Here is a 12,500-nt window from a genome sequence, read left to right as displayed (position 1 = left end):
AAGAAAGCTGGAGAGCAAAGTGGTTCTTGGAGGAAGAGGAACCACCCTGGGTCTCGATTTAATGTGTGGGAATTTGAGGTTGTCCTGGCTGAAGAGTAAGACGAAGAATTTCAGTTTGAGTTTATTTTGAGGACAGGAGGACGAACTTTGACTGAATTTGGGGAGAACGTAAGCTGTTCTTATATTTCCGGACATTCGACAGCCTTTCTCGAGGAGGGACGAAGTGAAAGTTTATCTCATCGAGTACAAAAACCTTTCTTGAAGTCTCCAGTGGAAGTCGAATCTGAACCTCCTGTGTTTATAGTATACCCAAATAGAACCAGATATATAGAGAAAGATAAGTGCCAAAACAACTACATGTACCCAACGTAACTACAGTGAAAGGACGCCCCTGAGGTGGTTCTTGCTATACCGAGAAAAAAGGAATTGAAGCCGGCGCCGCCATGGTCTCCTGGGACGAGGGGGTTCGAGCTCTCAATCACGGGACCAAGGATGAGCTGGTGAGTGGCGGAAGTGAACGGACTTCTCTTATCAGTGATATTACTAATACTAACTTTATTTTGAGGACTGCTGTCACCATTAGCATTGTCATTCTTATCACCATCCTTAGTTTTACAGAGACGGTGATGGTCATTTTTGTATTTTCAATGCAATCGTTATTGATATAGATGTTATTTCCATAGCTATCATGCTAAACATTATTATATTTTACCCTTAGCAGTAATAGCATTAGTACGATTGTTACTTTTTTCTTCTTATCGTTATCATCAAATTTTCTTTCCTCCCCCTCCTCCCCATACTTCTTTTTCTTCTTTCTCTTTCTTTTCTTATCTTTATCATTATCATAATCATCATCATTGTCATTAACATTGCAATTATTATTATTATTATTGTTGTTGTTGTTATTATTATTGTTATTATAATAATATTATTAATATTATTGCTATTATTATTATTATTATTATTATTATTATTATTATTATTATTATTGTTGTTGTTGTTGTTGTTGTTGTTGTTATTTTAGTGTTATTATTATTATTGTATTATTATTATTATTATTATCATTATTATTATTATTGTTATTATTATTATTATTATTATTATTATTGTTGTTGTTGTTGTTATTATTGTTGTTGCTGCTGTTGTTATTATTGTTATTATAGTTATTATTACTATTGTTTTTATTATTATTACCATTATTATAATTACTATTATTATTAATAATAATATTATTATTGTTGTTATTATCATTACTATCATTATCACTATTACTATTATTATTGATATTATCATTATCATTATTATTATTATTATTATCATTCTTATTGCTTTTACTATTATAATTATCATTATTATTATTATTATTACTATTATCATTATAGTTATTATTATCATTATGATTATTGTTTTTATGACTATGATTATGATTATGATGATGATGATTATTGCTATTATTATCATTATTATTATTATTATCATCATCATTATTATTATTAGTGTTATTATTATTATCATTATTATTATTATTATCATCATCATCATTATTATTATTGTTATTACTATTATCATTATTATTTTTTTCATCTTTATTTATGTTATTTTTATTATTGTTATCATCATTGTTATTATCAATATTTTTCTTATTCCTCTTCTTTTCCTTATTATCATAATGATAATATTTATTATTATTGTTGTTGTTGTTATTATCATTATTATCATCAATATTTTTATGATTATTATCACCGAATTGTTAATGTTCTTATACTATTATTATAATTTATATTGTTATTTCTGTAATTATCATTACATCTCTCTCTCTCTCTCCCTCTCCTTCCCTTCCCCCTCCCTTCCCCCCTCCCCCTCTCCCTCCCTTCCCCCCTCTCCCTCCCTCCATGCCTTCCCCCCTCTCCCTCTTCATCCCTTCCCCTCCCTCCATCCCTCCATCCCTCTCCCATCCCTCAAAAAAAAAAAAAAACGACTAACCATCTAACCGACTAACCTCTTCCAGCAAATCATAGGCTGGCAACCAGACTTACGGAAACAGCTGCTGACCGCTCTCCTGACCGTGCTGACTGGAGGACTGCTGCTGATCCTTATAACCTGGCGTCCCTCCATCAAGTTGTGGCTCACTCACAGGAGGTGCGATGACAGCGAGGCAAAGCGATTACTTGTCAAGGTAGGGAGGGAGGATGATGGAGGGGGAGTGGGAGGGATGGAGGGGGAGTGGGGGTGATGGAGAGGGAGTGGGAGGGATGGAGGCGGAGTGGGAGGGATGGAGGCGGAGTGGGGGTGATGGAGGTGGAGTGGGAGGGATGGAGGGGGAGTGAGAGGGATGGAGAAGGGGTGAGAGTGATGGAGAGAGGGCGAGAGTGATGAAGAGGGACTGAGAGTGATGGAGAGGAAGTGAGGGAGATGGAGAGGGAGTGAGAGTGGGGGAGAGAAAGGGACAGATAGAGAGAGAGAGTAAGCGAGAAAGAGAGAGAGATAGAGAGAAAGAGAGAGAGAGAGAGAGAGAGAGAGAGAGAGAGAGAGAGAGAGAGAGAGAGAGAGAGAGAGAGAGAGAGAGAGAGAGTGAGTGAGAGAGAGAGAGAGTGAGAGAAAGAGAGAGAGGGAGAGAAACAGACAGAAAGAAACGAAATACAGGAACAGACAGAAAAAAACTCGCATCATCCACGAATAACATTACCCGATCCCCCCAGGACATGTACGACCAGCTGTGGGAGGAGAAGGTGGTCCGGGAGGAGGTGGCGACGGAGGACCAAAAAGGCACACAGTCCCGAGTGTATTTCATCAACAAGAAGATTAAGTACGTGTGGGATGAGGCGACGTGCACCTTCGTCAGGCTGAGGTGAGGTCAGGGGTTAAAGGGTTCCTTTTTATATCCTTATCTTTATTCTTTTCTTTTTCTCTTTTAGGCGTGTCTGGATGGGTTATATATATATTTTTTCTTGGTGGTTCGCTTGTTAATTGAGATATTATTGTGGTAACTCGTTATGACAGGGAGATATAGCTGTTCTTTCTCTTTGGTTGAAGAACAGAAATCAAAGTATATCATAAAAATTAGTAAAAATAAATACCCTCATAATTTCTGAACAAAAAATCCCAAGGACACATAAGGAAAGGAACTCAATCATTTCCCCCACGGCAGGCCCCTGGAGCACGGGACGACCTTCAACACCTTCCACAGGCAGTCGGGAGGTCTCAGCGAACCCGCGGCGAAGGCCAAAAAGGCTCTGTTCGGCGAGAACTTCATGAAGATCGAGATTCTGTCCATCTGGCAACTAATCGTCCAACAGGCCAGTGTCCAGTGTAGCCTGCTTTGTTTAATCGCTATGATTTCGTATAAAATTATGTTATATGCACACACACACACACACACATACACACGCACACTTATATGTATATGTGTGTGTGTATGTGTATGTATGTATATATGTACGCATACGTTGCAACGGGAACGACGAAGGGAAGGGCAAGAAAACACACGAATATGCCGAAGGCCTTTTCACTATTGCTTCGTCAGGGCATATTCGTGTGTTTTCTTGCCCTTCCCTTCGTCGTTCCCGTTGCAATCTGTTCAACATGAATTCCACACATGTACGCACACACACACACACACACACACACACACACACACACACACACACACACACACACACACACACACACACATATATATGTATATACTGTTTGCATAAATGATAAGGAAATCCTTCATATATTTTTCATACTTGGTATAAAATTTAACTTTTTGTTAACTAATCAGTGTCACAGATAAAAGATAACATGATAGCATGATGTCCTCGAAATCTCTAGTGAATAGAGACAAATAAAGAGAGTACGTGTGTATAAGAAAGAGAGAGAGAGAGAGAGAGAGAGAGAGAGAGAGAGAGAGAGAGAGAGAGAGAGAGAGAGAGAGAGAGAGAGAGAGAGAGAGAGAGAGAGAGAGAGAGAGAGAGAGAGAGAGAGACTGACTCAGAATAGATGGCAAGCAACCATACCGGCTGTTTAGTCTATAGATAACGCTTCCTACAGGCTTATAACCCGTTCTACATCTTCCAAGCATACACTGTCATCCTATGGTGTATGCAGGCCTACTACCTGTTCGCCGTTTGCATTGCTGTCCTCTCTATAGTCACCATTACCATCATGGTTTGGGAGACGCGTCGGGTAGGTCCTCGAGAACCATGCATTCGGAAGCGCACGTTTGACTTTGTAGCAGGAGGAACTTGGTTTGTTTTGGCGGCGCATCTCACCAAGATTTCTTGTTTTGTATGTCTGTTCGGAAGTTTGATTATTTCCTCGAAACTCCTAGTTCATATCGAAGCGTTGAACTCTGATGCTTATCAAGAAGCCATCCAGAGGACTTCCGAACAGTGACAAACAAGAAATTTTTTCGCGCCAAAATATGCCTGTAGTTGCATGCTGGTCGTAGTGGTAGTTCAGTAGCGAGTGTGCGTGTGTCTGCGCATGCGTGTTGGTCTTTTGGAGCATGGCTCGCGACTGGCTTGAAAGGCATTCCACCAGGCGCAAAATTCTTCCATTTGGGTTTCTTGATATAAACACCATTAAGACGATTGTATGGATTTACATGATAACACAAAAAAAGAAAGAACAACAAAAAGGGTAAAGTCTTTTAATACTGCTGATTCTGTTTTATAGACTGCTCTCAGATACAAAAATGGTGATAGTGATGATGGTGATGGTTAAAATTTTGTTATAAATGATGATGATAATAATGATAATGATTACAATGATGATGGTGATAATGATGATAATAATGATAATAATGATAATGATAGTAATGATAGTAGTGATTATATCACTAATATAATACTACAACTACTATTACTAATGTTAATGGTAATGATAACAGTAATGATAATAATAGTAATGATTATAATAATGACAATAGTAATAATTATAATGATAATAAAATTGATAATTGCAATAGAAGTGTTATGATAATGATGATAATAACATTTAAAATAATAACGATATTGATAATGATTATGAGATTGATGTTATTGTATTATTGATGGTAATAGGTAAGGAATTATGTAATATTTTTACATAATGATAATAATAATAATAATGATAATGGTGATGATGATAATAATAATTATGATGGTGATGATGTTAATAATGATTATGATAATGCTGATGATAGTTATAGTTATGAGAATAATGATGATGATGATGATGATAACAGTGATAATGACGATGATGATGATAATAATAATGATAACTATGTTGATGATAATAATAACAATAATGATAATAATAATGATAATGATAATAAGGAAAATGATAATAATTATAATGATAATAAAAATCTTAATAATAATGATAATAATAGTAATAATAATAATAATGATAATAATAATGATAATAATAAAGAACATTAGTGATGATGATAACAAAGACAATAATGGTGACAATAATGATAAATATTATATTGATGATAAGGATAACACTGATAAACATAACATTAATAAGAACAATATGATTGTGATATAATTAGGATAATAATATGTGGCAACACGAGTCACAACCATAGACAGTATTATGTGAAACACTCGTTAGAGAGAGAGAAAAAATAATAATCCAACAGACCAATGAAAATAACTTTAACCCTGCCTACCAACAGAAAAAACATACAAACATGAGGAACTCTAGTCATAACCAGAGACAATTTTATATGAAACACTACTTTGGGAGAAAAAGAAGTATGATTTTAACCCAAAAGACCAACGAAAATAACTTTAACCCCGCCCACCAATAATAAAAACTTTAACCCCGCAGACCACTGCTCTCTGACTCTTCCCTCTCAAAAGTAACATGTCATATTGTACACTTTGCAGACTTACATTCCGCTCTACATGTTCCAACTGTTTGCTGTCATGATATGGTGTATACAAGGCTATTATAAGAAAGGTCTGGGTCTCCTGTCACTGGCCATATTATCATTTACATACTTGCTGTACAGAATAATTAAGGTAACTCGCGATTCTTCGTTTTCACTTTAACAAACATGTACCGTTGGCTTTTTACGTTTGCTTTTGCTTTGTGTTTTTGTTTTTTGTTGTGTGATTTTTTTCATCTTTATTACTTTGGTTTTGATTTTGTGTTAATGATTATTACAATGTTATCACATATTGATAATAAAAAATCTAACAATAAAGACAGTAGCAATGATAATGGTAATAATCGTGATGATGATAATTATGATGATCATGAGCATAATAAGATTAATAATTATGGTAATGATAATGTTAATAAACATAGTAAAGACAATGTGATGATAGTAGTGATGGTGATGATAATGGTAATGGTGGAGATAATGATAATAGTGATGATAGTAATAATGATAATATACAAAATGATAATGATAATAATGATAATAATAATAACAATAATAATAATGATAATGATGATAATGATAATAATAATACTAATAATACTAATAGTAATAGTAATAATGATGATAATAATAGTAATGATAATCATGACAATAATGCTAATAATAGTAATTATAATAATAACAGCAATACTATTACTAATAATGTTAATAATAAAAATGATGATCCTTATCATCATCATAATCATCATCATAATCATCATCAATATTAGTATCTCTGTTACTTTTTCATTTTTATCTCATTTCGTGCAAATGAAAAGGTACTGACTAAATGCATAAAAGTAAACATTTATTTTTTTGTATAGGTGAAACTACTTGACACACACACACACACACGCGTGTGTGAGTGTCTGTATGTGTGTATGGGTGTAATGTATATACTAGTATTCTTAGCATACTTCACTGCTTATTGTATTTGTTGAGCGATTCGAAGACAAAATGAGTATATATTAATGTGTTTGCAGTCTTAGTTGTAAATAGAGATGTAGGCTTCGGGCTAGGAAGCCTACCCCTTCTGTGCCTCATATCAGAGGTACCATTTCTGGTCTGAATCAAGGGTTGAGAAGTGTTCTTTGATTTGAGGTGTGGTTATTTTTTCAGCTGAACCCTGCCATTCTGAAATTCTGTAAACGCACTATTTTTCGGTACAATGCCCTTTGTTATTATTTGTTATTTTTTTTTTCAGGGGAAACCGATTAATTCTCCTTGTGGTGTATCCAGAGATTAATTCTGTAATCGGCAACTATTTTTTTTTACACATGTTGAGCTATCTTGTGATGTTTTTTTTGTCCTCTACAAAATGCTTATGGCCTGATTTTTTCTGAATGATACTGTGTAACTTCAACCATTCCCAGAATATTCACGAGAGGCCATAACGAAGTGCTGAATCTGTTCTTGGAAGCAGCTCTGGAAGTCGGTAGGAAGGAAGGAGGTCAAGGTCTAGGATGCCTGCTGAATCTGCATCCTGTCTGTTAGTGTTGGGGGCCGATGGGGTGCCATGCTTCGTCAGAAAATTGCCCACAGAGGGGTCGCAGGGGCAAGAGGCTCGTGGGCAGGGTTGAGATTCAGCGGGCACTGCAGGCGTTGACCTCCTGCCTCGCTAAAGAGGACTCCCACGGTCTTCGAGAAGTGCGAAGAATAGGTTTTGTGTTGGAGTGTGGCCTCGAGGGAGTATTTAGTGTATTTTGTATGTTGCATTACTCTTGGGACCCATCGCGCACATACTAGGCATAAACACCACACACACGCACACGCACACACACGCACACACGCACACACACACACACACACACACACACACACACAGATATGTATATATATATATGCCTTAACATCAATGTTTGCATGTATATGATTAAACAGGAACGCATGCTTTGATTGGCACTGGATTGTAGTAAAATATATTTTGTGTGTTTAGCGGTATCTAAAATGTCTATGCATATTTGATTTTGATCAGCATACTGATAATGGCACATAATTATTCTCAAAATGTATATATATATACACAGTTCAGTTCAGAAAGTATCAAAAAGAACATTCTGAAAAATAATTCATTATTCTATAATGACTGATATTTTTCCCTTCTTCAAATTGTTCATCCAATACACATTTCTGACTCCTGATGCCATGTCTTACAGCAAAGTCGCGCCCTGAGGAAGACGGTCACATCCCAGTCACAAGTTACGGTGTTAAGGGACGGCCAGAGTGAGTACCTCGTCTGGCTTGATTGGGGATTGGGATTGTCGTGATTGTGATGGTGGTTTTGATGATGATGTTGATGGTGATAACGATTGTTGCTGCTGAGGATTTGGATAGTAATGTTTATATGATGATGATGGGGATGAGTATGTTGTTAGCGATGATGGTGTCGAGGGTGTTGGTGGCGATCATAATGATAACGCCAAGGAATAGTAGTATTGATATTTATAGCTACTTCACTGTTCGCTGTCACGGTTGCTACTATTTTTACTACTCTTTACTCTTTACTCTTTATTTTTTTTCTAATGCTATTCCTGGTAAACATAAGCGTTAATGATAACAGTAATATAATTTTTCAAAAAGTCACTAAACAGCAATAACAGAATAAAGAGGAAGTGAGTCTCACCTTTCCCCTTTCCCCTAGAAAAATATAAACCTAGATATATATAATATAATATATAATATAACTTTAAAGGCGGAAGTCAGCAAGACAGCTTTATCAGATTAAACCCACCTGTTGATTATATTTATCTCATGATAGCAACGAGTCTAGACAAAAAAGATTGTTTCCCGACGTGTTAGTCAAGGATCCTCTGATTTTCTGCCCCGATCATACCCCAAAAATGATTATTTAAATGAACTTGAAACTGCCCATCAATAACTATAAGACCCACTCAACCCCATTCACCCATAGAAACAGAACCAAAATTAATTACTTAAAAAAAAACCCACTGAATTCCATCTACCCATCGCAACGGCATAAGAATATATAATTGAAATCCCCACTCAACTCAGCAGCAACAACCCTAAAATAGATAATAAAAACTTGAAACAAATAATGGAAATAAAAAAGACGATTAAAAAAGATTAATGAAAATAATGAAAGCAGCCCTAAAGTAAACGATTAAAACCCCCAATCACGTCAGTAGCAACAGCACTAAAATGTATAATAAAAAACATCAACAGCTCAAAAATAAACGATTAAAACTCCCATTCAACCCCCCCCACACACACACATACGACAAGAACAGCTAAAGAATAAACGATTAAAACTCCCATCCAACCCACCCACACTAAAACCCCACTCACCTCTCACCCACCCACACTAAAACCCCACTCTCCTCTCACCCACCCACACTAAAACCCCACTCACCTCTCACCCACCCACACTAAAACCCCACTCACCTCTCACCCACCCACACTAAAACCCCACTCACCTCTCACCCACCTCACCTCTCACCCACCCACCAGAAACCTCCCTCTCGTCCCGTGAACTCGTGCCTGGCGACGTGATGCTGATCACCGACGGACTGGGTCGTATGGAGGTGGACGCCGTCGTACTCCAGGGCAGCGTGGTCGTCAATGAGGCCATGCTGACGGGGGAGTCGGTGCCCATTACGAAGGTGAGAGAGAATGGGGGAGGAGGAGGAGGAGGAGAGAGGAGGTGGGGAATTAAGGGAATGACGAAGTGGGAAGTGGGAAGAAGAGATGATAGGGAAAGGGATCAAGTTGAAGGGGAGGATGGGAGGGAGGAAGATTGGGGTGGGATAGTGATGATGATGGTGATGATGATGAGGGTTGTGATGATGGTCATGGTGGTGATGATGTTGATGGTGATGGTAATGGTGGTGATGGTGATGATGATCAGGAGGAGGAGGAAGAGGAGAATGACTAGGATGTGGAAGAGGAGAAGGAGGAGGTGGAGGTAGAAAAGGAGGAGGAGGAGGAAGTGAAAGAGGAGGAGGAGGAGGAAGAAGAAGAGAAAGAAGAAAAAGAAGTAGAGGAGGATGAGGAGGGGGAAAAGAACAAAAAGAAAACATTGAAAAAGAAAGAAAAGGAAAAGAAAAAAAGAAAACAAAACAAAAGAGAGAGAAAAAAAAAGAAAAGGAAAAGGAAGAGGAGAGGCAGTGAGAGTAGTGAGAAAGATAAAGAGTAAGAATGCGTGTAAAAAGTTTAGTAAATAGAAAAAAAATAGATATGAATGTGGATACGTAGATAAGATTAGGTGAGGTTTAACAGACAGTAAGATCAGATTAAAATTTAGAGAAAATATGAAAAAAAATTGATACTTGGAAAGAGAGAGAGAGAGAGAGAGAGAGAGAGAGAGAGAGAGAGAGAGAGAGAGAAAGAAAGAAAGAAAGAAAGAAAGAAAGAAAGAAAGAAAGAAAGAAAGATAGATAGATAGATAGATAGATAGATAGATAGATAGATAGATAGATAGATAGATAGAAAGAAAGAAAGAAAGAAAGAAAGAAAGAAAGAAAGAAAGAAAGAAAAAAAAAGTAAAGAGAGAGAGACATATGGACAGACAGAGGTAGAGAGAGAGAGAGAGACACGCAGAGATATATAGATAGAGATAGAGAGAGAGAGTGCGAGAGAGAGTGCGAGATAGATAGATAGAGAAGACATGATATATTATATATATATATATATATATATATATATATATATATATATATATATATATATATATAGAGAGAGAGAGAGAGAGAGAGAGAGAGAGGAGGGAGGGAGGGAGAGGGGGAGGGGGAGGGGGAGGGAGGAGGAGGGAGGGAGGGAGGGAGGGAGGAGGAAGGGAAGAGGGAGGAAGGGAGGAGGAGGGAGAGAGGGAGGAGGAGGAGAGGGAGGGGGAGGGAGGGAGAGGAGGAGGAGAGGGAGAGGGTGAGGGGGAGAGAGGGAGAGAGGGAGGGAGGGAGAGGGAGAGAGAGGGAAGGAGGAGGGGAGAGAGAGAGAGAGAGAGAGAGAGAGAGAGAGAGAGAGAGAGACAGACAGACAGACAGAGAGACAGACAGAGACAGACATACAGAGGTAGAGAGAGAAATGGATATAAAGAAAGTTAATAAAGAGAAAGACAAAAAGAAAGAAGAGAACGAAAAAAAGCTCTTTAACAGAGTAACCCCCACGCCACCAAACTGTTTCCAGGTGGCGATACCCAAAGAAAGCGACACGATGTTCTGCGAAGAGGAACACAAGCGCCATTTTCTCTACAGCGGGACCGAAGTGCTCCAGGTGCGCGGCGGCCAGGAACTCCCTGTGCTGGTCGTTAATACAGGTGAGGCACGAGATACGAGATCGGATTTACGTGATCGAGGTGTAAATGTAAAGGTAGGCCTACATCTTTCGTTGTGGAGGAGGGGTTTTATATGTTGTTTTTTTCGGGTATTGAATGTGTGTGTTCGTTGAGAAAGTCTATCAGTGATTCATAATAGTGAAAATAACAGTGACAATAATGATAACAATAACAAGAATAATAACAGCAAAAAACAACACTACACGCAGGGTTCTACACCGCGCGGGGAGAGCTGGTCAGGTCCATCTTGTTCCCGAAGCCCATCGAGCATCACTTCTACGGCGACTTCCTGAAGCTGCTCGGGGTGTTCCTGCTGATCGGTCTCGGCGCCATGGTGTGGAGCTTCTTCCAGTGGTCGAAGATCAAGGTGAGGGAGTGTGCACGTACGGACACACGCATACACACGGACACACACACACGGGGACACAAACACACACACACACACACACACACACACACACACACACACACACACACACAGCTTTACATATTCATAGTCCATAAAAATAATAAATATTGTATTCAACCTAATAAATCAGGAGAGAGAGAGAGAGAGAGAGAGAGAGAGAGAGAGAGAGAGAGAGAGAGAGAGAGAGAGAGAGAGAGAGAGAGAGAGAGAGAGAGAGAGAGAGAGAGAGAGAGAAAGTAGACAAAAAAAAAAAAAAAAAAACACACACATAGAACAAGAACATTAACACATGCGAACCAGCAAGGCAGCAGACCACACAGACCCCAACCCCCCCAAAACCCTCAGTAAACCCCTAACGAAACCTCTCTCAAAGGGTTCCTGGGACGTGGTGTTCCTGTCGCTGGACCTCGTGACGTTCGTGGTGCCGTCCGTGCTGCCCGCCACCATCACCGCCATCAACGCCTGCACGCAACAGCGGCTCAAGAGGAAGGACGTGTTCTGTCTGTCCTCGAACTACATCTCCCTCTCGGGCTCCGTCGATACCGTGTGTTTCGATAAGGTAAGGAGGGGGTGGGGTTCGAAGGGGTTGAATGGGGGTTTAAGGGGGGTTTGGTGGGGTTGAATGGGGTTTGGTTTGGGGATAAATGGGATGAGGTATGGGGGTGGGGTTCGGAAGGGGTTTATGGGTTTAATGGAGTTTGGTTGGGCTTAATGGGATGAGATAAGGGGAGTGGGGTTCGGAGGTTTATGGGTTTAATGGGGCTTAATGGGATGAGGTAAATGGTGTGGGTTCGGAAGAGGCTTATGGGTTTAATGGGGTTTGGTAGGGGCTTAATGGGATGAGGTAAATGGTGTGGGGTTCGGAAGAGGTTTTGGGTTTAATGGGGTTTGGTTGGGGATAA

At 38.8% G+C, this 12,500-nt stretch overlaps 1 protein-coding gene across 7 annotated transcripts in view; it reads left to right on the top strand.

Moving 5' to 3' along the window:
* The window catches only part of LOC113815053 (polyamine-transporting ATPase 13A3-like), a 27,160-nt gene that overhangs the window by 3,469 nt on the left and 11,191 nt on the right, over nt 1-12,500 (top strand). For 4 of the 7 annotated variants that reach the window (XM_070142886.1, XM_070142891.1, XM_070142888.1 and 1 more), the window contains exons 2-11: nt 1-500; nt 2,009-2,176; nt 2,700-2,848; nt 3,149-3,296; nt 5,865-5,999; nt 8,059-8,125; nt 9,371-9,522; nt 11,042-11,171; nt 11,399-11,556; nt 11,972-12,157. The exon at nt 1-500 is cut by the window's left edge. In XM_070142886.1, coding sequence (XP_069998987.1) covers nt 444-500; nt 2,009-2,176; nt 2,700-2,848; nt 3,149-3,296; nt 5,865-5,999; nt 8,059-8,125; nt 9,371-9,522; nt 11,042-11,171; nt 11,399-11,556; nt 11,972-12,157 — 1,350 coding nt within the window. In that variant the 5' untranslated portion in view covers nt 1-443. Of the gene's footprint in view, nt 501-2,008; nt 2,177-2,699; nt 2,849-3,148; nt 3,297-4,035; nt 4,171-5,864; nt 6,000-8,058; nt 8,126-9,370; nt 9,523-11,041; nt 11,172-11,398; nt 11,557-11,971; nt 12,158-12,500 lie in introns of all 7 variants that reach the window. The other 3 variants (XM_070142889.1, XM_070142887.1, XM_070142890.1) reach the window with 1 other exon arrangement.

The sequence above is a fragment of the Penaeus vannamei genome, chromosome 30 (genome assembly GCF_042767895.1).
Source record: "Penaeus vannamei isolate JL-2024 chromosome 30, ASM4276789v1, whole genome shotgun sequence".
Taxonomy (NCBI): Eukaryota; Metazoa; Arthropoda; class Malacostraca; order Decapoda; family Penaeidae; genus Penaeus; species Penaeus vannamei.
This window is presented reverse-complemented; position numbering and strand designations above follow the sequence as displayed.